This window comes from Amblyraja radiata, chromosome 31 (genome assembly GCF_010909765.2).
Source record: "Amblyraja radiata isolate CabotCenter1 chromosome 31, sAmbRad1.1.pri, whole genome shotgun sequence".
Classification (NCBI taxonomy): domain Eukaryota; kingdom Metazoa; phylum Chordata; class Chondrichthyes; order Rajiformes; family Rajidae; genus Amblyraja; species Amblyraja radiata.
In genome coordinates this window covers 4,614,527-4,640,764 of record NC_045986.1, presented here as the reverse complement: position 1 = coordinate 4,640,764, position 26,238 = coordinate 4,614,527, and the positions used below count along the sequence as shown (strand labels likewise).

Below are 26,238 nucleotides of genomic sequence, written 5' to 3'. Positions count from 1 at the left end.
ACTAATCTTACATATTCTGTTGTGCTGCAAGTAAGAATGTCTGGGACATATGACAATAAAACACTCTTGATTCTTGAGTCTCTTAAATGGCCTCTGCACATTGCCTCTAGTGTGCAAGATGCTAAAATGGCATAACATAAAACAAGAGTACTGTGGATAATTGATGGTCAACTTGGTCTTGTTGGGCTTGTTTCCACACTGTATCTCCAATCTCCTTGGCTTCGATGACAATGTTAAAAGATGCTTTAGAATGCTGTATTTTTCAGGCATCCTGGGAGGTTACATAATTTAGATCTAGATTGCTGTTTCTTCATTGTTGCTGGGATCAGAATCCTGGAGCTTCCAACACATCAGCAGTGTGGGAGTACATAACCCTCAACACAGAGGGCCCAGCAATAACTTCTCAACATTCAAGAGATGGTCAATAACAACAGGCCTTGCCTGCTTCGTACTTATTCTGAGGAAAAGGAATTAAAAAGTCTGAAAAAGGGTCGTGACCCAAAGTGTGGCCTACCCATTCTCTCCACAGATGCTGCCTGACCTGTTGAGTTGCTCCAGCACTTGGTGTGGTACTCCAGAATAAACCATTGGTACTCCAGAATAAACCATTTACAGTTATTTCAGTGATGGAGAGCAACAATACATTGAAAAATAGACTGATGACCGAACTATGAGTGAATTAAAGGCAGAAATTGGTAAATAGGACGATTAGACTGGTGATTAAACCTTTTTGGGGTTAGAGGGAGCACAAAGATGAAATAAACTAGATAACAAGTGACTGAAGGTCACAAGGCCATCAGTGTTCGGAGTAGACTTAGGCCATTTGGCCCATCAAGTCTACCGCACCATTCAATCGTGGCAGATCTATCTCTCCCTCCTAACCCCATTCTCTTACTTTCCCCCCATAACCTCTGACACCTGTACTAATCAAGAATCTATCTATCCTGCCCAAAAGTACAAATTGTCTGAAGTATAATTGTATTGGAATGGAGGAACAATGAACAGGCAATGAGGGTGTTGAACACTGACTCCCATAGCTATCTGGACTACACTTCTTCCCACACTGCTTCCTGTAAGGACTCTATCCCCTACTCCCAATTCCTCCGTCTACACCGCATCTGCAACCAGGATGAGGTGTTCTAAACCAAGGCATCGGAGATGTCCTCATTCATTAGCGAATGGGGGTTCCCCTCTTCGACAATAGATGAGGCTCTCACCAGGATCTCCTCTCTATCCCACAGCTCCGCTCTCACTCCCCATCCCCCCACCCGTAGCAAGGACAGAGTCCCCCTTGTCCTCACCTTCCACCCTACCAGCTGTCACATACAACAGATAATCCTCCGACATTTTCGCCACCTGCAACGGAATCCCACCACTGGCCACATCTTCTCACCTCCTCCCCTTTCGGCTTTCCGCAGAGACTGCTCCCTCCGTAACTCCCTGGTCAATTTGTCTCCTCTACCCAAACCATCACCTCCCCTGGCACTGTCCCTTGCATCTCCTCCAACCTCATCTATTGCATCCACTGATCTACATCGGTGAGACCAAGCGTAGGCTTGGCGATCGCTTCGCCCAACACCTCCGCACAGTTCGCATCAACCAACCTGATCTCCCGGTGGCGCAGCATTTCAACTCCCCCTCCCAATCCAAATCCGGCCTTTCTGTCCTGGGCCTCCTCCATGGCCAGAGTGAGGCCAACCACAAATTGGAGGAGCGGCACCTCATATTTCACTTGGGTAGTTTACACCCCAGCGGTATGAACATTGATTTCTCCAATTTCAGATAGTCCTTGCTTTCTCCCTCCCCTTCCCAGGTCTCTCACAGCCCACTGTCTCCGCCTCTTCCTTTCTTCGTCCCCTCCCCTCCCCCACCCCCACATCAGTCTGAAGAAGGGTCTCAAACCAAAACGTCACCTATTCCTTCGCTCCATAGATGCTGCCTCACCCGCTGAGTTTCTCCAGCGTTTTTGTCTACTTAGTATGTTGACCAAGCTCCCTTTGGGTTTACAGCTAGAGAACCTGCTGCAGAAAGTGGTGCTTCTTGTGCTTTGGGCCTTATTCATGGGTCAGCTTTTCACTCGCCTACGTCATTGGGATGTGGCCAGATCCCCCTCTAACCCTGCTGAACAAACACAAAACTCACCCAAACCTCAGGTAGTCTGCACTTGGACGGATAACACATCTTGAGTGTTTTTTTTAATACTATGATGCCCGGTTTCAGGGGCAGGGGTGCACCACAGATGCCGGGCTAAGTAAGAGTAAAGAAGCATATTTTAGTTGGAAGTGACGGCAGCTTAATACATACTCCAGATGAGTAGTTAGAGGAGGCTAGAGTTTCTTTATTTGGATTGCATCGACTGGCGAAAGCCACTCTAAAATTTCGACTCAATGCTCTTTCCCACTACTCCCCCAAGTCTCTAGGGGCAAGAGGCATGTATGTGTAGGCCTTTATTCACAGTTGGCACCCTTTGCATCATTAATATGCTTTCACCAGCAAAGCAGAAGCTTTCTCAGCGAGGACTGAAGGTTGGCGAACAATCATATAATGTGATACATCCTGATCCCTTCCAACTCCGCCACTGCTCTTTGCTTAGTTGCGGCAACCAAGAGCCAGCAGGGCCATCTGGGGCCATGTTTTGAGGCATCCTACACTGCAGGCACAGCTACACGGCAGAGTGTCAATTGATGGCTAACATTTACAGCAGATTCAATGCTTTCCCCCAAAGCATTACAATTCTATGTTACTACAAGTAACGTAGTATAGAAGCTGGGATGTAAAGTTAAAATTGTACAAGGCATTTGTGAGGCCAATTCTGGAGTATGGTGTACAATTTTGGTCGCCCAATTATAGGAAGGATGTCAACAAAATAGAGAGAGTACAGAGCAGATTTACTAGAATGTTGCCTGGGTTTCAGCAACTAAGTTACAGAGAAAGGTTGAACAAGTTAGGGCTTTATTCTTTGGAGCGCAGAAGGTTAAGGGGGGACTTGATAGAGGTATTTAAAATGATGAGAGGGATAGACAGAGTTGAGGTGGATAAGCTTTTTCCATTGAGAGTAGGGAAGATTCAAACAAGAGGACATGACTTCAGAATTAAGGGACAGAAGTTTAGGGGTAACATGAATGGGAACTTCTTTACTCAGAGGGTGGTAGCGGTGTGGAATGAGCTTCCAGTGGAAGTGGTGAAGGCAGGTTCGTTTTTATAATTTAAAAATAAATTGGATAGGTATATGGACGGGAAAGGAATGGAGGGTTATGGTCAGAGTGCAGGTAGATGGGGCTAGGTGAGAGTAAGAGTTCGGCACGGACTAGAAGGGCCGAGATGGCCAGTTTCCGTGCTGTAATTGTTATATGGTTATACAAGTAACAGGGGCATCGATTCACGTCGCTAACACCTTTGGTGGTGCAGCTGGTAGAGCTGCAGCCTCACCTCCAGCCACCCGGCTTTGATTCCTGATCTCTGCGGCTGTTCTCAAATAGGCGTCCTCTGAATGCTCTGGTTTCCTCCCACATCCTAAACAGGAGCTGGTTGGTAGGTTAATTGTTCTCTGTAAATTGCCCCTGGTGTTGGTCGGTGTTGGAGTCTGGATGAGTTCTTGGGAAAGTGGGGTGATTAAAATGCAATGGATATAACTGGGTAGTTTAGTTTAGAGATACAGTGCTGTCAAACTGCAAGGGTTATACTGAATCAGTCTGTAAGGTTTGGTAACGAGTAGTGGTTTGGCCACATCTGTCATCACAAAAGCTGAACAGTTTAGCCCAGTGAGCTATTATAATGGGTTTCAGGCCACTTACAAAACATGACATGACCATGCTGCCTATTTTAGTCAGTTATGGAAATACCTGAAAAACAGCCTGAAAATCCCTTCCTGCGGCTTCACATTCACGTTCCACTCCTCGTTCCTCCTTATCTGCCATCCATCCCTCACCTTTGTCCACACATCCGCCAATCAAGCCCTGGGTTCAGCTGTACCCACCTATCACTCACCAGGCTTTGTCCTGCCCCCACCTCTCTCCCAGCTTTCTCCCCTCCCACTACAATCAGTCTGAAGAACAATTCTGACCTCACTTGTTCTCTAGTGATGCTGCCTGGTGCACTGAGTGTGTTATGTTTGTTTTGTAAACCAGCATCTGCAGTTCCTTGTGTCTCCTCCATGCCAGATTGTTGAAACAAGGACTGCAGATGCTGGTTTATAAAAAGACACAAAGTGCTGGAGTAACTCAGTGGGTACACTGACCACGAGTCTTCAGACCACCAGGTTGTAAGGTGCCTTTAGGTCATTACTGGTCTATGAAATAGTCGCTTGTTCTGTCTATATTGCACCTATACTTTGTAGGCACCTCTCGAAGGAGTCACCACTCCATTACAACAGCCTGTCAGCCTGAGCAGTCTTGGCCAGTTAGGTTGACACAGCCCCGCATGTTATCAAAACTCCTTAGCTTAGCGACTTTTTGTCACTTTATTTTGAACCTATTGAGAGTAGAATGTGTGGCAACCTGCGTGGATTTGAGCCACAAGCAGCCAGTGGTGTTTGAGGAAGCAGGCTTTCAACACGTGAACCTGCCTTTGTTCTTTCCCCAGTGCGACTCGCAAGATCCGGATCCCGACAAAGGAAATGGGAATCTTGTTGCTAATTATAAGTGGCGTATGAAAGTAATTGATTCCAAACACAACACTTGATAGGGACGGCACGGTGGCGCAGCGGTAGAGTTGCTGCCTTACAGCGCCACAGACCCAGGTTCCATCCTGACTATGAGTGCTGTCTGGATGGAGTTTGCACGTTCTCCCCGTGGCCGCATGGGTTTTCTCCAAGTGCTCCAGTTTCCTCCACATTCCCAAGACATGCAGAATTGTAGGTTCATTGGCTTCTGTAAATTGTCTCTAGAGTGCAGGATAGAACTAGTGTACTAGGTGACTGATGGTATGCAAGGACTCAGAAGGGCCTGATTCCACAATGTATCTCTAAACTAAACTAACTGTAACTACACTTCTGCATCACAAGTGCCAGCTGTAATTCAGTTTGCAGTACTCACTTTGATGGAGCGTCATGGTTAGCATGGATGAGTTGGGCTGAAGGGCCAGTGTCCGTCCACTCTATGCTCTTGTCCCTGAGCCAGAAGCTTCTGGGACCAAGCCCCACTTTGGACACTCAGCCATGCTGATCGTACATGACATACAAATCAGCCTGACAATGGGGATGGGTGAAAGCTGCCTAGCACCTCGTTCCCATTGCTCACCAGCCACGGCATCTCTGGAGAGATTGCCGAGTACAGCAATTCGCATCTTCTAAAAGAAAACTAACGCTCAACAAAATGGAAGTGCGGTCGACTGCAAGGCTGGCGAGGGGTATCGAAGGAGTGTGACCTAAAAACCCATGGTAAATAAACCAATTCCCAAACTGCGGTTAAAGCAAAGGTTCAGCTTAGCTCATGCCGTGCAAGACCCAAAGTTTGCAAGTTAGCTCAGGGATAGGCGATTGAAACAAAGGTGTGCATTTATCAGGATGTTAGACTGTCCAAGTCCACAGCAGCACCTGGCTCGAACCCCCTGCTGCCACAAACACTGGCTTTCTAGCGTCTTGGGTAAACACACACGTCTTCATTCATCACCGATCAATATTATTCCTCGGCACAAATATTGCTGGGCAGCGCAGGCAAGGAGTGGAGAAGCAGAAATCTCTGTCTCCTGCTCGAGGAGGGCTCGGAAGCTGATGTACACTTGGAGAACAGAGCTCCATTTACAGCACACGTGCAACGTATTCAGTTTTTTTGTACAAATAAATCTGATCCCAGGACAGGTCCAGAGTGAAAAAAAACATCAAAACTTTCTCCATAGACAGGAGCTCAGTTTATGGCACAGACCACTCGATTCTATTTCAATCCAGATTAAATAACTCATGAGCCAAGTCAGCTTTTAATTAAAATATGTATAAACCTCCACCCATGTTGGTACTAGATTTCAGGAGTCTACATCCATTAGTCGGCACATGTCAACTAGTGTTTGTGTTAAGTCTTTTAATCATTTTCCCCCCGTGGGTATATATATGTATTCGGTCATGTCACCTCACTAGCTCAACCACACCAAGCCTTCCAGGCATTTGCTTTTGTACAAACTAGGCCCCAATCTGAACTTCCCTGGAGCGCTGAGGAAAAGACCATTATGACTTTCCTTTATTCCACAAAAGACAATCCCGATTGTTCCCAACCTATCCCCCCCGTTCAGCAACCGACTAAAGTCTGATGTTCCCCTTCTGCTATTTGTTTATTTTCAGCCTCTTGTAGGATTGTTAAAGGCTTGGCGGCAGAGTGCGAGTGCCATTTAATCACAGTGCTGATGGAAAACTGTCTTGCTTCGGCCCCGAAGAAAAGCAAACAGTGGATAAAGTTGGTCGGACCTGATTTCAGATAGAACAACATTCCCCTTCATTTTCTTTTTTTTAAGAAGCTCTGTTCTTTCATCTGTTGAGTTAGCAGCTTGGGTGTCAAGGGACCGGCGTCTGGTCGGGCAGGCTACCTTGTCTTGTAGCAGGAAAAGGGTCATTTGCTCTGTCGTCTGGGGACAAAGGGGGAAGTGGGGGGGTGGGGGTCGGGGGGGGGCTTGGTAATTAGTGCGGTCCTGATTCCACTGCCTCCAAACAGAAAGAGTTCTTAACTTAAAATAACCTTCCTCAGCTGGGTAACTTCGCAGTAAACGTCGCAAGTTCTACAAACTAATAGATCATTTACAAAGCTAACATGTAATACTTTAAAAAGTGCAGAGATCCTGGCCGTGTACCACAGCTTGAATCAAGACATTACCATGATAGTTTGAAATCACACTTCTGGTTACATTAAGGCTAACATTTGTCGTCCACAACAACTTTACACAACTGTGTGGCTTGTTAGACCAGTTCCGTGGCTCATAAGACTGGAGTCACAAATTGACCAGCGAGGTAGGTCGACCTCAAAAAGACACCGATTAACAGTTGGATTTTTAATGACAATCTGACTGATTTATGAACACTTTTTTACTGACTGTTTTTTTATTTTCCAGAGTTTTAGAACTAAATTGGAATAATTGATCCAGGCCTTTGGATTACTAGTCCCATCAAACTCTGGCATTCTAGAGGAAACTATCCAAGTTTGACCAACCTCTCTCTGTAGCTAATACCCCCTCAGCCATGCATCATTCCGAAGAAGGGTCTCGACCCAAAACGTCACCCATTCCTTCTCTTCAGAGATGCTGCCTGTCCCGCTGAGTTACTCCAGCGTTTTGTGTCCATCATTCTGGTAAACCTCCTCTGCACCCTCTCCAAAGCCTCCACATCCATACTTTAATGGGGCGATCAGAACTACATACAATACTCCAAATACATTCCAACCAAGATCTTATAGAGCAGCATCATGGCTTGGTGACCCATACTCAATGTCCCGACCAATGAGCATGAGCATTCTATCACCCTTCATTACTATATTAGTCAGTGTATATCGGTGTAATGAAGTCATGACTGTTCACTCGGTGCAGAATTCCATACAATTGTGCATTAAATACAAAATGAAAAGTTGGTACAAAAATGGGGGACCAATCACATGCGTGGAAGAAGCTATTGTTCTCCGTCACACACAAACTAACATTTCTAGTTTAGCCAGATATGAGTGCCCAGAAATGACTGTCTGCCTGGTTTTCAATTACCACAATTAATGAAATCCCATTACAAAGGTAGATGGTTAACATGAAATTGATAGACTTGGTTCCACAATCGTTGAATGACACTGTGTCTCTCTGAATATTGTAAGCAGTGTCCACACAGGTCCAAACCTGGAGCCCTGTCTATGCATGAACTATGACTGGACATTAACATCTTCTCAGGGGTTTGGGTTAACAAAGTTTGAATCTCTTTATGTAGTGTTAGTGCCTTTGGGCTGAGACTCATTTCTGAGTGTAGAAATTCCTCATCTCCATCTTAACAATGCTTGCTAGTTGCAAATATCCTCACTGGGGAAACATACTGGCAGGCTTCAACCTCATCAATTTCCTCAGAATATTACATGCTCTAGTAGGTCACCTCTCATTCTTTCACATGTCGATAAGCAGAGGTCTAACATGCACAGCCTCTCTAAATACGGCAGCACCTCTACCAAGTGAATCTTTGCTGTTCTGAATCATGAGTGCTAGTTCTTTAAACCGAAGCACTTAGTTAATTAAACAGTAATAAAGGTTAATGTAACTCTGGGACTGGTTACATTCAGCATTCTCTTTGGCTTGCTTGCTTTCATTGGTCAGGGCATCGAATACAGGAGTCAGGAAGTTACGATGCAGCTTTATAGGACTTTGGTTAGGCTGCATTTACAGTGCGTGTGTAGTTTAGGTCCCCACGTTACAGGAAGGATGGGGATTCTTTAGAATGGGTGCAGAGGAGGTTTACCAGTTTACCAGTTTGCCTGGTATTAGCTACAAGGAGAGGTTGGGCAGACAGATTGTCTTCTCTGGACCGACGAGGTTGAGGGGGGGGGGGACCTGATGGAAGTATATAAAATTGTGAGAGGCACAGATAGTCAGAATCTTTTTCCCAGGATTGTAAAATAAAATACTAGAAGGCTTAGGTTTAAGGTGAGAGAGGCAAAGTTTAAATGAGATGTGTGAGGCAAGTATTTTATACAGAGGGTGGTGAGTGCCTGGAATGTGTTGTCAGGGATGGTTGCTGAAGTAGCGACATTAGTGGTATTTAATAGACTTGTATAGGCATATGGATATGCAGGGAATGAAGGGATAAGGGTGATGTGAGGCGTTTTGGCACAGATGTTGTGGGCTGAAGGGCCTGTTCTTGTGCTGTACTGACCTATGTTCCAGTATGTAAAACAGTAAAAAGATATGGTCTTCCAAAATAGTCTGATAGCTTGTTACAAATGCAACTTGTTGCAGTTGCAGTACCTTGTCTGAGACACTGGAGGTCAGTGGAGGTGGGAATATGAAGCTGAATTCTGGATAACTCCCACTGCTGAAACGACAGCAACTTTGTTCAGGGGCTTTGAGAATTGCATTTTGTTTTTAACGTGTAATGTTTTTTATCCTCTTATTTCTTCCCTCCATTGTACTTTGCTCAAGTACTGAAGATCTTCTGGTATCTCTCCCAATCCTCACTGTGAGAAGTTCTCCAACATTACTGAAGGGAGAGTTAGAAAGGTAACGGATGATAGAAGAGGGCCTGCCTCCATCTGCAGCTGCTCGAGGCACAAGGCCAGGGCGGGTAATGCCCTGGCCTTATGATGATATGGGGGGGGGTCTAATTTTGGACAAAGACTGTAGTTTCACTTGCCAGAAGGAATTGATTAAGATAGATAGATAAGATAGACTGTGCACAACTAGGACAGTTCACACGCCTTGAGTCGGAAGGCCATGAGTTAAAGCCCCTCCACACAGATCTCAGCTCATTATTTAGACCAACGAGGTACTGCACAGTTAGAGATCTTCTGGATGAGATATTAAACAATGTGTCCTGCCCGGGTGGATGTAAAAAGTTCCACAACGTAGCTGAATCCGTGATACATTTTATACTTCATTCACCATTAATGCAGCAGATCATCTGCTCATTCTCGTCCTCGTGTTCGACAAAGCTAATTGTGAGGCTGGTATTCTCCATAAAGAACTGTCCTAATTGAAGGTAGATAGATACAAAATGTTGGAGTAACTCAGTGGGACAGGCAGCATCTCTGGAGTGAAGGAATGGGTGATGTTTTGGGTTGAGACCCTTCTTCAGACTGATTGAAGAAGGGTCTCGAACGAAACATCACCCATTCCTTCTCTCCAGAGATGCTGCCTGTCCCACTGAGTTACTCCAACATTTTGTATCTATCTACCTTCAATTTAAACCAGCATCTGCAGTTCCTTCCTACACATTTTGTCTTAATTTAAAATTGACTCTTAAGGTGTTTTAGATGTGATGAACTTGTGAGCAACACCGTAAAGGGTCTTAGTTTTTTCTCCCTTTTATAAAACTCCCTCTGTGCCTACATCTGTTTTTGGGAGAAAGAATTTCTTCTACGTATATTGCAGAGTGCAAGAAGCGGGGAGGAAGGTGAGCATGTGTGAGCTGTAGTGTGGATAAGAATATGAGATGTGACAGTAATTGATTCACTGATGAAGTAATTTGTTGTTGTTATAAAGGTCTGGCAAGATTGGAATTCAGCAAGAAAACTTGTCAGAAAGCAAAATAAATAACTCTAATGCACAGTCAGGCTCCTGATACTCTCCCCTTCTCAGTCTGCATTTCTTCTCCGAGAATCATTTTAATAGGTGGTTTTGCACGCTGATGTATACCATCAACTTGTGTTAGGAATCAAAACCTGGTTCTGACAAAAGGCTGCTTATTTATGGGAGAATATGTACATGAGGAAAGTTCACTGTTAAATGTCAGTGCTTACGTTTAGTAGAGAGGTTTGGGATTACTTAGCAAATGAATTGACAAGCAAGTGCGACCTTTTATGCTCCAATTGAAAATTACTGTATCAACGGATCAGAAAAATAGAGGTCATATAGAAAATGGTCAGACAGAACCCACTTCAGGGATTAGCCGGGAGGCTGTTTGAATATGATGCAGTTTACAGATCTATGGGTATAAAAGCCAAAATAAATGGTTCTGTTCTGCATGGATATATCTGAAAAGCCTTTCGTTGTGAGGTTTTCACTGCACCTCAGTACACGTGACAATAAACTAGACTAAACTAGCCATAAAATTGCACATGTTGGTGGCTCCTTGAAGGGTTAAAAACTTGAAGAAGACAACCTGCCAAGCTGCAAACCGTTCTCATCAAGAGGAATAAGAGCGGCCAACGCCGGTGATGTGCTCCTCCTGGTCACCGACCCCGTCGACCTGCAGAGGATGCGTGAGTGCCAACGAGTCTTCTCGGCCGCCTCCTCTGCCAGGATCAACTGGGGGAAATGTTCTCGACTCTTGGTGGGTCCCTGGCAGGTGGACTCCCTCCCGGAGGAGATGTGGCCTTTCACGCACTTCCTCTACTTGGGAGTCTACCTGAGTCCCGGTGCAGAGACCTGGCTGACGAACTGGCAGGAGCTGGAGGTGAAAGTCGTCACCCGGCTGGGGCGCTGGGCGGGTCTCCTCAGAGTGCTTTCCTACCGGGGCAAGGTGTTGGTCATTAACCAACTTGTGGCCTCCATGCTCTGGTACAGATTGACCACATTGGTCCCATCAGCCACCTTTGCTGGGATCATCCAGAAGAAGTTGGTGGACTTCTTTTGGGGCAACGGAAAGCACTGGGTCTCTGCAGCGGTCCTGAGTCTCCCGATCGAGGAGGGCGGTCAGTCGCTGGTGTGTATTCGCACCAAGTTGGCTGCTCTCCGCCTCAGGACCCTGCAGAGATACCTGTACTCAGGGCATCCTCACAGGTGGCAAGTGCTGGCGACGCACTTTTTCCAATGTGGCCGCTGCCTTCAAGGAGATACGCGGATCCCGATGGTAGGCATCAGCTGTGCGGTCCTGATGGGAATGACTGGCTTCTACAGGGACTTGTGGAGAGTCTGGAACCTGGTTGCTGTCGACAAGGCCCCGCTTCCGCCGGCGAAGGGCGATGGCCCGGGCGTGAGAGCAGCCGGTCCTTGTCCCGCCCCACCGGGTGTCGGGGGGCTCAAACGTGTGGAGTACTTGTGGTTGAGCAAACCCCCGCTCAGCTGGAAGTATTCGTCGGTCCCAGGGGCCGTAATCCATCCCGGGAGCCGGTCCCACACAACTTGAGCCGCCTTTCCTCGACACCCTTCACCTCCCTCCGAGACACAAGGAGGCGTGTCCTGTACAGGCTCCTCCTCCAAACCCTGCACTTCCTCGCCCTGGTCCACCGTCCAGACACCAAGTGGCGGTCGGTGTTGCCTTCTGGTCGCGAGGGGGTCCCCCGGTGGGGGTCCCTCTACACAGGGATACTCTCCCTCTACATTGGGAACCTGGGGTGGAGGGTACTGCACCAAGGAGTTCCCTGCAACCTGTTTCTCTCGCGGTTCACAGACTCGCCAGCCGCCTGCCACTGTTGCGGGCTGGAAGAGTCTGTGTACCACGTGTATATGGAGTGTGTGAGGCTGCAGCCCCTGTTACATTATCTAAAGGGGCTGCTCCTTGCCTTCTGGCTGTATTTCTCACCCACCATCCTCATCTTTGGACACCCTGTGCGTAGGGGAGAGGGTAGGGCTGAAGATGTCCTGGTTGGGTTGCTCCTGGGCCTGGCCAAGCTGGCCATCGGCAAGTCACAGTGCCAGGCGGAAGAGGGCTCTGCCCGAGCCGGCTGCCTGCCCCTTTTCCAGGGCTACATCCGTGCCCGGGTGGTGTTAGAGAGGAACTACGCGCTGTTCACGGGCACCCTGGAGGATTTCCGGGACCGCTGGGCACCGCGGGGGTGGAAGTCAATAGACAATAGACAATAGGTGCAGGAGGAGGCCATTCGGCCCTTCGAGCCAGCACTGCCATTCATTGTGATCATGGCTGATCATCCACAATCAGTACCCCGTTCCTGCCTTCTCCCCATATCCCCTGATGGGGATTGTTATGCAGTTGTATAGGAGTTTATTTAGTATATTTGTTTGACGTGTATTATGGTGGTGGGTTTTGTTTCGTTTTATATTGTACTGTAAATATTATTTTTTATGTAAATATTAATTGATTAAATTATTTTTGGTTCAAAAAATTTAAAACAACGAGGAATAAGAGTCATTGATTGCCTCACAAAAGTGTTTAGTCACAGCAATGAGACTTTGCAACCTATTGCAGGGATTGGCAGTTAAAGTACATCTCCACTTGATCGCATCACACAATGTCGAAGGAACTGCAAATGCTGGTTTAAACCGAAGAAAGACACAAAGAATATAGACACATAGACACAGAGATAAAGAGATAGTTAGATAGAGCTCTGAGGTTTAACGGAATCAAGGGTTATGGGGAGAAAGCTGGAACGGGTACTGATTTTGAATGATCAGCCGTGATCATATTGAATGGCTCGAAGGGCTGAATGGCCTACTCCTGCACCTATTTTCTACATTTCTATGTTAAGTGCTGGAGTAACTCAGCGGGCCACGGAGCATCTCTGGAGAGAAGGAATGGGTGACGTTTGTGTCGAGACCCTTCTTCAGACGAATGTTATTAAACTGCTTACCATCTAATTCAGTCTGAAGAGGGGTCTCGACCCGAAATGTCATCTATTCCTTCGCTCCATAGACGCTGCCTCACCTGCTGTGTTTCTCCAGCATTTTTGTCTACCATCTAATTCAAAGTGAACGCTGTTACAGACTTACAAACATATATCCTTGCTGGTTTATAGTCTTGTTCCCTTGTTTGATGGTTTAGAGAGAGTGCTAAAGTGCATTTTCAAAAGGGTTGTCTTTCCCCCATCTCATGACATGTGGTGAGGTGTGAGTACAGTCACATGACGCGGGTGCTCATCGTGTGTTACACTTCCATTTCATGGCCTCATTGGAGAAGGGGGTGATGGCTTGGCCAGAACTACAACACAAAGCTGGCAACCAGATATGTCCCAGAGTGCGTGACAAGGTCATAAGGTCATAAGTGATAGGAGCAGAATTAGGCCATTCGTCCCATCAAGTCTACCCCGCCATTCAATCACGGCTGATCTATCTCTGCCTCCTAACCCCATTCTCCTGCCTTCTCCCAATCACCTCTGACACCCGTACAAACCTCCACAGCCTTCTGTGGCAATGAATTTCACAGATTCACCACCCTCTGAATAAAGAAATTCTGCCACAACTCCTCCCTTAACGTCCTTATACGTCCTTTAACTCTGAGGCTATGACCTCTTCTCGCAGACACAACCTCTCCTCATCCACTCTATCCAGACCTATGAAGGTATATTATGTAACATCTCAGTCAGACATATTTAAGCCTTTGTAATGTGTTGAAAGGTGTGGTCTGCCAACAACCCACCCCCCTGCTGCCAAGCCTCCGTTATAGGACTGTCCTACCCACAGCATTCCTATATTTCCATGTTGGACTTACTATTCAGCCACCTTAGACCCCACCTGACTGAAGTCATCCTTGACCCTGAGAACATAGAGCGGCACAGTTCCAAACTTCCTGCCTGGGATCCCAAGCTCAGTCATGTGATGGCTCAGTGGAGCCTGGGCCTTGGTTGCGATGTGGGGTAGTGCTGGGGGTTTGGAACTCTGGGTTGGTGAATCAGAAGGGGCCTCCCTTCCTTGCCATGAATTAACTGTGATAATGACTGAGCTATTTCAACTCATTGAGCAGAGAACATTGGCCCACAATGTGTGTACCAAACATGATGCTAGACTAGACTAATTCTTATCTAGCTGAACACAACCCACATCCTTCCATTCCCTACATATCTCTGCGCCTATCCAAAGGGTCTTAAATGCCACTATCATTTCTGCCTCCACCACCACCCCATGGCAGCGCATTGTCACCAACCTCTGTACAAATCCTTGCCCTGCAGACCTCCTTTACACTTTGCCCCTCACACCTTATAGCTGTGACCTCTGGTATTTTATATTTCTATGCTGGAAAAAGGTTCTGACTGTCGACCGTACGCATGCCTCTCATCATTTGATATACTTCTGTCAGTCTCCCCACAACCTCGGGTGTAGGAAGGAACCGCAGATGCTGGTTTAAATCGAAGATAGACATAAAATGCTGGAGTAACTCAGTGGGACAGGCAGCATCCCATTCCTTCTCTCCAGAGATGCTGCCTGAAGCGCTGAGTTACTCTAGCAATTTGTGTCTATCCACAACCTCAGGTGTCCCAGACAAACCAATGCGAGTCTGTGGAACCTCTCCCTGCAGCTAATGTATGTATGCACATCATGCAAATTACTGTACATATTTGCATCCCTACAATTGGCGATAACATTTTTGAATGGTGATCCAAGACTCACGCTACAAAGTCGTAAACGACCACATTCCTCTTCACAAGATGTTCTCTTGGCTGCATACAGGGATAACATTAGAATATAGACTGGAGGTGACTGGGTCATTTCCCTTTCAAACTGCTGTAAGTACTAACATTGATTTTATGCACTAATTTGTATGTATCTTCAATCATGCATTTATCTGGAGAAATGACTCTGTTTTGATTGGGAACAGTTGTCCCAGTTTCTCTTTCCTCCACTCTTTAAACAGGCTCTGTTTTCTGAGTAAATTGACTCTGCTTGCTGTACAATAAGTGCTTGTCCAACCACCGACTGTTGCCAATAAATACTCTTTTTTTTGGAGGAACCTCAAGATTATTGAAGCACATTTAGGGAAAAATCTATTTTTTTCATGATAAGCTTCCGTATTCAGTTGTCATTTTAGGCTGGGGAGTAGATGGGGCTAGGGAAGGAATGGCTGACAGTGCAGAAATAAAGCCCTGATGTTGGTCTGTGCAGAGAAATACTTCACAGCCACACTCAAGCTTGAAAGGGTTTAAAGACGATTTGTGAGGATGTTGCCAGGACCAGAGGGTTTGAGCTATAGGGAGAGGTTGATTAGGCTGGGTCTCTATTCCTTGGAGCGCAGGAGGATGAGGGGTGGTCTTATAGAGGTGTACAGAATCATAAGAGGAATAGATCGGGTAGATGCAGAGAATCTTTTGCCCAGAGTAGGGGAATCAATGACCAGAGGACATAGGTTCAAGGTGAAGGGGAAAAGATTTAATAGGAATCTGAGGGGTACATTTTTTACACAAAGGCTGGTGGGTGTATGGAACAAGCTGCCAGAGGAGGTAGTTGAGGCTGGGACTATCCCATTGTTTAAGAAACAATTAATAGCAATGTTACAAAATTTTGAGATTTTAAAAATCGTCTTTAATTTATCCCATCGGATAAAGCATAAAAAGAAGTTTAATTTGACACCTAATTCACTTTCATATCTTCAGTATTAAAAAAGTTATGGCCATTCTCATACTCGGAAATTAGCATCTTGTTCCCTATTGCTTTTTCATTGACTTAACACAAAAGCTGTGATCGAGAACATTTAAAAGCCCATAACTTTCTTAAAATTTAAGAGAACTGAAAGAAATGTTCAGTTATTATCGATTGAAGCATTCTGAAACAAATATGAAACAATCTTACTTAGATGACTTTAAAGTAAAGCATAGAATTAGTTAGTTACCTAATTGTAGCTAATTACAAAATTCAATTACTAGATCTAAACATCTATCCATTTCTTAAGAATAGATTAACATTTTTAAATAGCCTAAGTGTCCAAGTAACATTCACACAAGAATTCAGAATATAACATAATTTTAAAATCTCATTGTCATGGGTTTATAGGCCAAATGGAAGGAATTTAATGTTTAATACCTGTAAATTAATGGCCATTTAAATTAGCTTGCGAGTGGGATTTTCTGGAACGGGACCATTTAGAACGTTCAGGATGCGGTGAAATTAGTCCGCCATATCTGCAGCAAATACACTGCCGGTTCGTTCAGGGACTAAATCACCGTTTCGCAACTTAAAATGTGAATTAAATACCTTAAGAAACACTTTTATACATAAAAATAAACTACTTTCTTTTACCTGGTCCTCCATAAAATCCGGCCCCAGTTGTCGGCATTGACGGCTTCAGAAGCTGATTTTAAAATCATTCCAGCGATTAACTTGTCGGGTGAATTTTTTTTTTTAAAACACAGAACGGCCGTCAGAACGATTCTTTAGCAACATCTTACACTCCAACAAAATATAATTCAGGACCAGGTCGGAAAAAACCCCAGTGTTAACCCCGCCCCCCCCCTCAAACACGCCAAAATCGCGCACACGGCCAGTGGCAGAATTGCAGTGCCGCTGAAGGTACGTTTTGTAACATACCTACAGTTAGACAGGTACATAGATAGAACTGACTCCCACTTTAGCTCCACGTATTGTGTGCAGCTTACTACAGTGCTTATTATGGTCACCTTTTGTCTGCTGAACTGGAAGCCTGGCTGAGGTCATTGTTCCCAATGAAATTCCGGATTTCCGAGAAGTACGATTCCTCCTTCTCTTCCAAAAGTGCAGTGTTGTCTAACTCGGAGTTGGGGGAAAATGCACTGGTGCCCAGGTGGTTGGATGAGACCCCAGACTGCTGGCTCACTGCAAAGAAAGAGGAGAGGATGAGGTTTACTGTCCACAGGAATCGTGAAACATCGGGTGCAAATCTATACTCCGCACTCCCTTCTCATCTACCATTCATAAAATAGCATCTCATGCCAACGTTTGTTGTTGACTGCATGGTCACGCTCATGATCAGTTTTGAGTCTGTTCGTGAGCAAGAACCTGGATACAAAAAATCAGTGGTGAGAAGTACCTCATTGTTTATCTTCAAAAGAGGGTCAGAGAGTAAAGGGCCTGTCCCACCAGCATGCGATTGCATGCGTCTAGCGCGACCGAACATGGTGGCTTGAGACGTACGACCTCGCGGGGCCGGTCCCACTTCCAGCCGTCTGGAGTTGTGCGGGGCTGGTCCCGACATCATACTCACCAATCAGCTGGGCAGGAGGCGGGCCGACTGAATTTGGACGTCGCACGGCGTTGGCCGGTTATGTCATCACGCAACGGCACGCCGGGCGGTGACGTCATCGCACGCCGGCATACGCCGTCAAGCTGCTGCGTACGATGTTGAGGCGCTGCGTACGGCCTCAATGCGGCTGCGGGCCGACAGGCCGTTACCGCACGGAATTTTTGGACAGTGTCAGTTTTTCGGAGCCCTGCGCGATGTCGGGACCAGCTCCGCACAACTCCGTACGGCTCTGGCGATCGAAGTGGGACCGGCCCCGTGAGGCCGTACAGCTCAAGCGACCACGTTAGGTCGCGCTCGCCACATGCAGTCGCATGCTGGTGGGACAGGCCCTTAAATCACACAACACATAGGTGCCAAACAATACAAGTCATGGTCACTGATCCCAAGGGCTAGTTTCACTCAGCTATAAGAGAGAAATTGGAGATTATCCTGATTTTCTTCTTTCCTTGGGACCTATTTTTCTAGATAGCACACAACACACAAAAGATGAAAGAAAGCCTCAAGACGATGGTCAAGACAACTGAGTACATGGGGCAGGTCACATGGAACGGCTATCTCTTGTACGCCCACTGCTTTTGTATGCTGTATGTGTCATGAACTGCACTGATAAGGACTCTGATAGATTTTATACTCTGCTGCAGGTCGCCCTGCCTGGGCGGACCAATTTAACGGTGGCGCAGCTGGTAGTGCTGCGGCCTCACTGCGACACGGACCTGGGTTCAATTCTGACCGCGGGTGCTGTCTGTGTGGAGTTTGCATGTTCTCCCTGTGACCGGGTTTCCACCGGATTCTCACGTTTCTTCCTTTATTCCAAGGCAGGTGGGTTTGTAGATTAATTATCCCCTGCCACGAGTGAGCAGGGAGCGGATGTGGAAGTGGGATAACGTAGAACTACTGTGAACGGGTGATCTGTGTTTGGAATCGGTGGGCTGAAGGGTCTGTTTCTATGCTGTACCTTTCAATCAATCAATGGATTCAAAAGGGCAAAACCTGCAGAAGTTGTGCTATATAAATAAAGAAATTTAAATTTTAATTTAATTTAAATTTCTTTATTTATATAGCACATTTTTAGTCAACTTGCATTGACCCCAAAGTGCTTCACATAATTACATCCACACACACAGGCAAAGGTGGGCAAAGTGTCTTGCCCAAGGACACACACAGGCAAAGGTGGGTGAAGTGTCTTGCCCAAGGACACAACGACAGTATGCACTCCAAGCGGGATTCGAACCAGCTACCTTCCGGTTGCCAGCCGAACACTTAGCCCATTGTGCCATCTGTCGGTAAATGACCAATAAGCAAAATAATGGCGATAATAATAATGACTTGGACTAAAATATATCACCGTGATTCACAGGGTTTGGAAAAGAGAGGGGAGAGAGAGAAAGTTTAAAAAAAATAAGTCAGCGGATTGAAATTGGGCGAAATTGTACAAATGGCGACTGTAGCCACCCCAGTAGGGCTTTAGCAACAATGTGGCTGCTTCATCGTCACTTCTGTGAAAACACACTTCTATTTCAGAATTTTGTGAAACTGCGTTTGATTTTGTAAATTGGCCAGAGCGGGCTTATGTCAAAGCCCTGGCTCACCATCTACCAACATAACTACAGTACTGCTGTGTCCAGGAATGTTCCTTTGAGCAGAGGCCCTGCCAATAGTGAGAGAGAGAGAGACTGACCTGCCTTACCTGGGATGCTCTCATTCTCGTGTTTCTTGAGGTGGCGATCCAGATTGGTCTGCTGCCCAAAGCAACGGTTGCACAAGTGGCATTTGAATGGCTTCTCTTTATTGTGGATGTTGCGAACATGCCTTTGCAGGTTTGAGGAGATGCTGAATGACCTGTCACAGTACTTACACCTAGAGGTATAAGCAAACAGTTAGGACAACTGAGTATTCCAGTCAAACTTCTTCCAACCTGGAAGCTTATTAATGCTCTTGTCAATTTATGATAATGTTGCAACTAATAAACCCTGAAAAAAGCAAAATGCCCAAGCACTTCATTATTCTTCCTTTCAGTTCTTGCAATCAGTATTTCAAATCCTCGCTTAAAGGGAGGGCCAAGTGAAAACTGAACAAAGATCTCTAAATTATGAAGAGGACATAAAAGTAAATGTAGAGAAGATGTTTCCACACGGGGGAAGTTTAAATTTCAGAGTGTTTTAGTTTTAGTTTAGTAACTGGCTAATGTAGTAGGATGTGATGTTAATAGGATGAAGAAGAGTTATAAGTGGAGGAATTTAAAGACTAAACACAGGCGTGGATCAGATAGATTGTAGAGTGTTTCTGTGCTGTGTATACTATATCATTATAAATAGCCAGTGTGAGTGATCATCTTTGTTACGGTGTTGATTGTGGGATGTATTCATAGCTGAATCAATCATCATTTGCAGCTTCTGAAAGTGCTGAAAGTAGAATTACCTAATAACTTGGATTAAGGAAAATGGACATGTGGAAAGTGAGGATATTTTCTCGTGCGATACAAGTCAGTTGTCTTATCATTTGTCATAGATTATGGGCTCTTGTGTCACGGTTTCATTAATTTTAAGTTAACTCAACAGAACAAGCAGCTATCTCATCTGGCATATCTTTCATTCATTTGTTCTATATCTCTCTATATAGGTGTTAGAGGTTATGGGGAGAAGGCAGGAGAATGGGGTAGTAGGGAGAGATAGATCAGCCATGAAGTCTGAAGAAGGGTTTTGGCCCGAAACATTGCCTATTTCCTTTGCTCCATAGATGCTGCTGCACCCACTGAGTTTCTCCAGCATTTTTGTGTACCTTCGATTTTCCAGCATCTGCAGTTCCTTTTTAAACATAACGATCAGCCATGATTGAATGGTGGAGTAGACTTGATGGGCCGAATGGCCTAATTCTAATCCTTTTCCTTCTGACCTTATGATCAGCGCCATTATCTCTCGTTTCCCTTTCCACTGAGTCCCAGTCTGAAGAAGGGTCTCGACCCGAAACGTCACTTATTTCTTCTCTCCAGAGATGCTGTCCGACCCGCTGAGTTTCTCCAGCTTTTTGTGTCTATCTGGGTCTTGCCTGCTGACACTCGCACTGACACAGACTGAACAACTGAGGCACAACACAAAAGGGGATTCCATGGAACTACCATCCCTTACCTCAACCTTAGTGAGCTTGGCCAGGGTGAAAGGAGAACTTGGGGAAAAGGCTTGGGGCTCCAAAGAGTTAACACATGGTGAACAGAACACACAGTGCCGTCTGTGAGCTGTTCCCTGGGGTTTATTGATAGAATTGATAGACCACAATTTAACTTTGCTGTACAAACAGCAGATTTCCACTTGCACTGCTAATTGTGCTGGGAAAATTACTGGGCATCAAAACTTTTAATCAGATGAATCCTTTTATGTTCAGCCTAAAAAATGCCTGCTGCTAATTTAAGACCCTGGTACGGCATGGGTCAGAGGCAATTGTCAAATGGCGAGAAAGCTTGAGTGTTTAGTTTAGTGCACCAGGGACCGAGAGTTACTTCATCTGGAGCGTCTGGTCATCAGAGCAGTGCCCGGATCATTGGCTCCAATGCCGAGGTCTTTCAGCGGTCACTCTTCATCAGACGATCTCTTTGCACAATCTGATAATCGCTGTGCGAGTGAAGTGCTCCACACCGTGAACCATGAAGGGCTTTAAAACAAAGCCTCGGCTCGCTATCCAATGTGCCGCATGTTTACCTCAAAGTCAACTTGAAAAGTTGCAGGGAAAATTATCCCAGTCATTTGTTAGGGCAAATTGTTTCTAAATGACCTAAGCATACGGAAAGAAAGAGAGGGAGAACAAAAAAAAAAAGGAGCTGACGAAGCTAAAATATCATCCTCAGGGGGTTTTCAATCGGTAATTGAGGCGGCAAACAGGGAATGAGAAAGTGACGTCTGCAATCAGCAAAGATTTAAACAGCATCAATCTTCTTTCTTTGCACTTCTGAAATTCCTTAATCTGCCAGTTGCATTTTCTCAGGATTGATCCAGGAGACTGGGAACAACAGAAAGGCCTTGTGCACTACTCTCCTGCATTCTTCCTGAATGACAGAGTTACGGTGGTGGGAGACGTTGGCAGGAGGGGAAGAAGCACAACTATTCGTTATTTTGACAGCCAAGAGGTGGGACTGAGTGAATAGAGTCAAAGAGTGGTACAGTGTGGATACAGACCCTTCAGCCCCACTCGCCCACACCAGCCACAAATGTCCCATCTACACTAGTCCCACCTGCCATATCCCTCTAAACATGTCCTGTCCATGTACCTGTCTAAATGATAAAAGAAGGAATAGGTGATGGACGAGAGGGCTGTTAGCGTCCAGGTCTTTCTCTGCCCGATCATGTTTAAGTCACCTAGTCAATGCTCCCATCTTGGCTGATACAGTCTGGCCAGTCAGCAGCTAAGGATAGCCTAAATCAACAAGTTCACTTCTAGTACTGAAAGCAAATTCAATTAGCTGTCCTCTCCGGCGACATAACAGATCCTGGAAGAAAATATGTGCGTTCTTTGTGGATAGACTCTAACATTTATCCTTCAACTAACAAACTACAAACACTAAAACCAGTCATTACATTAGTTCAGTAAAATCTTAATAGAAATTCAGTTTGGTCCCAACCACTGCTCGCATTTGGTCTGTGTGTTAAACCTGCAGCCACTTAAATACTGCAGCACCCACAGGATACGTTGACTGGAGACTTCATTACTGTGGCCCTTTCAAGAGACTAGTGAGGCTTCAAGTAACACCTAGGCCTCAGGCAGTAAAACCTGTGGCCCCGAATCCAGCTCGCTGCTTTCAAAGGTATTTATAACTGGTCTCAAATGTCTCGAGTACATTTAAATCATTTGCCAACAGTTTAAATGTATTTAAGTAATTACAGGCAATGGAAATTATTTTAAAATCATTAACATCAAAACCTGATATATTTAATTTGAAATGCAATGGCACAGCGGTAGAGTGGCTACCATACAGCACCAGAGACCAGGGTTCTATCCTGACTACGGGAGCTGTCTGGTCAGCACGGACTCAGTGGGCCGAACGGCCTGTTTCCATGCTGTATCTCTGAACCAAACTAAATTAAAGTGAAGGCTGAAATATGACAGACATTTGAGTGGCAGTATAACTCTGATCTATATTCTTGTCTGTTGCCAGTATCGGAGTAATCTGTCTGGTACAAGTTCAAATGGAGAGCAGCTAGCATCACATGAGAACAGGGAATGCCTTCCATTTTATTGGAGGGGTGTCCATTTTGTAGATCCTTTTGGCTCGGCATATTTAAATGACCCTGAGTTTTATAACTAAATAAACAAGAGTTCTTTGGATGATTTAAAATGAAGCACGTGTGAATTCTGCCCGATCTGCATGTCCCCACTGGCTCCTAGCACAGCACATTCCCTGCACACTGGTAAATAAACAGTAGCATCTGGTTAGGATGATGAAATGACCAGCCGAGTGAAGGCTAATGCAGTTAAACCCTTACGTCCCGTTCACACGCACGGGCAGGGAATTATTGCTTTGCTTTTCCAACAAGTATCATTTTACGATTTAATCCATTTTCACGAAGGAATCATCACTTGTTAAAACATGTTGTTTTATTTACTGTTGTTGTGTGTCTGCTGTTTACTATGTGGGCTTCATGTCAACAAGGGATTTCATAGCACCCTGGCCCTGGTGTATTTGACAACAAACTAAACTAACTAACATTCATCCACAATCAAATTAACATCCACAAATATTTATCTTAAACGCTGCAAAAAGCTTTTCCAAAAGGGCCTGTCCCACTTACGTGATTTTTGCGGCAACTGCCAGCACCCGCCATAGTCGCAGCAGGTTGCCGAAAATGTTCAACATATTGAAAATCCAGCGGCGACCAGAACAAGGTAAGATTCTTTGGGGCAACTACTCACCACCAAACAGTCGTCACCCCGCGACATGTTGACACATGTCCCCCTTACTTACTCATCAATGACATGGAGGGATTTTCCAAAAAGCTTGTGTTGGGATCAGTGTGGATTTCACCCCTCTCTTATCCTAAACATTATTGATTTATGCCAACATCTAACTAAAATGACCAAGGGCAGCACGGTGGCCCAGCGGTAGAGTTGCTGCCTTACAACGCCAGAGACCCGGGTTCGATCCTGACTACGGGGGCTGTCTGTAGGGAGTCTGTCCCTCCTCCCCGTGACCTGCGTGGGTTTTTTCTGAGATCTTCGGTTTCCTCCCACACTCCAAAGACGTACAGGTTTGTAGGTTAATTGGATTGGTATAAATATAATATAGTCCCTAATGTGTGGTCGGTGCAGACCCGATGGGCCGAAGGGCCTGTTTCTGCACTGTATCTCTAAAACTGAAACTAAAATCCACACCGAAGGCTCCAAAAATGACCGAGTTCCAAACATATTGGGAATGGACCGTTTTCATTCTGGATAATCAATATGCTTGTGCAACTATGATGGAATGTTCACATTTAGTTTTCTCCTTGATTCTCCATGGCATCAGGTGAGGTTGTGATCTGTCGCTGTTAACATCGAGTTATGCTTATATCCAAGCCTCGCGATTTAAATAACCTGTTCATGTGCTAATCTTCAGAGAAATAGTTTAACAAGGTAAATCTGGGGAAATGATGTTGCTTGCAACTCCTAAGGGCAGTTTTAATTGCTTGCGAATTTCTAGCTGCAGTTCAGAAATGAAATGTGTTATTTCATTTTCTTCATAACACAAATCTTTTGAAGCACTGTGTACATGTTCGGCAGTGTTTTCTGAATTAGTAGCGCGGGGCCAGATGTAGATATGACGTGGCCAGCATATTGGCCACTGTGGACCGGGGACACGCTTGCCGCGGACTGATGGCAGTGGCCCCGCCGGTAGGCCCGGCTCGCCCACTGCAGACCCCGAACTTGGCCCCGAGCCACCGGCTTTGACGGGGCCCCCCCCACTGTGAGTGAGGAGTGACCCGCGAGCAAGGTGGAGGGTCGAGGGCGAGGGGGACCGGCGAGAGCAAGGGAGACCTATGCCACCGAGAGCCATCAGGACCACCTAGAACAAAGAGCCTAGTTGTTACTTGAAGCCTCACTGGATTCCTGAAAGGGCCACAATAGTGAAAGCTCCAGTACAAGAATCCTGTGGGTGCCGCAGTATTCAAGAGTGGTTGCAGGTTTACCACACAGACCAAATGCAAGCCATGAGAACCTCATTAGTATCTTTCCAGCATAAGATATACAGTAGCATGCTGAGCATACAAGATGACATGGTTTACTGGAGACCGGGCCTGAATAGTACTGAACCATTGTGGGCCTGATTCTTACCTGTAAGGCTGCTCTCCTGTGTGCGTTCTGAGATGCCGAGTAAGATTTGCTGATCTTGGAAAGATCTTCCCACAGTATCTGAAGGGGAAAATTACTATTAGTACTGGACAAGCAATTCTCTTGGTATCTATTGTAATTTATGAGACACAGATATATCCAAGGTTGATGTACTTCATGTGTGGGGTCTATCTGTGATGGTGTGAGTCAAGTAACCACCGTACGGTGATTAATGTTCATTACTGGAATTAAGGCGAGTAGTGATGATCACATATCTTAAACTTGACAGAAGACTTACAGCAAGTTTTATTTTAGTGACGTTTGCATGTAATTTTGATTTCAAATGGCTTTACTGTCCCCAGTTAGTGATGGATGCCAGAAACTAGAGCCTTGAGCTTCTTGTTGAACCAAAGGAAACAGCGGCTTATTCATGTCAAACTCAGCCAAACAATCTGACTAGGGTGAGTGGTGTTGGTGGATAAGAGGAACTTGCCCCGTGCTGGACTTTATGTCTGTGAGGGTGAGGAGTGAGCTACCTCTTCAGGAGATTCATCCGATCGGCATGTGAGGGAGAATACGTTGCAGGGCACAGAGGAATGAGGGGAACATCAAGAGACAATAGACAATAGGTGCAGGAGTAGGCCATTCAGCCCTTCAAGCCAGCACCACCATTCAATGTGATCATGGCTGATCATCCCCAATCAGTACCCCGTTCCTGCCTTCTCCCCATATCCCCTGACTCCGCTATCTTCAAGAGGCCTATTTAGCTCTCTTTTGAAAGTTTCCAGAGAACCGGCCTTCACCGCCCTCTGAGACAGAGAATTCCACAGACTCACCACTCTCTGTGAGAAAAGGTGTTTCCTCGTCTCCGTTCTAAATGGCTTACTCCTTATTCTTAAACTGTGGCCCCTGGTTCTGCACTCCCCCAACATCGGGAACATGTTTCCTACATCCGTCAGTAAGATTGAATTCCATGAGGCCTGTGACTTATCTTCTCCAGTGACTATGTGCATCTGAACCATCACAACACAGGGGAGTGCTGCAGATGACACTTCCTAGTAATTTGTCAATGCTCTTGTACAGAAGTAGTCCTTCACTGGGTGACTGAGAACACTGAGTAGGCCTCAGGCTTCAGAATTTGCCACGGGACTCCTGCTACATAAAGGCCCCGTTAAAGAGCTACACTTCCAGAGCAACACCTCCCCCTCATCTCAGGTCCCCCATCATTCCACATTGCTTCCTGGGCAATACTTCTTCATCAGTTGGTGACAACAACAACCTTCCAACAACTTTCATACAATCCCTGACAGCTGTGATCCCGCTTCAACCTTTGATCCCCACGATCTAGGTTTCTGTTCTCTTAGCAAACGCGGCCACTGTTTCCACCAGTTACACAACTTAACTCTGCACCTTGGTGATTGCCAGTCACCCCCCCCCCGGACACTCCTTCCCCCAGAAAA

At 45.8% G+C, this 26,238-nt stretch overlaps 1 protein-coding gene across 12 annotated transcripts in view; it reads right to left on the bottom strand.

Annotated features, from left to right (window-relative positions):
- The window catches only part of prdm16 (PR/SET domain 16), a 771,474-nt gene that overhangs the window by 17,440 nt on the left and 727,796 nt on the right, over positions 1–26,238 (bottom strand). For 11 of the 12 annotated variants that reach the window (XM_033047847.1, XM_033047848.1, XM_033047851.1 and 8 more), the window contains 3 exons: positions 24,782–24,859; positions 19,164–19,342; positions 16,884–17,058 (listed from right to left, as the gene is read on the bottom strand). In XM_033047847.1, the coding sequence (XP_032903738.1) occupies positions 16,884–17,058; positions 19,164–19,342; positions 24,782–24,859 (432 nt within the window). The remainder of the gene's footprint in view (positions 1–16,883; positions 17,059–19,163; positions 19,343–24,781; positions 24,860–26,238) is intronic. The other variant, XM_033047849.1, reaches the window with a different exon arrangement.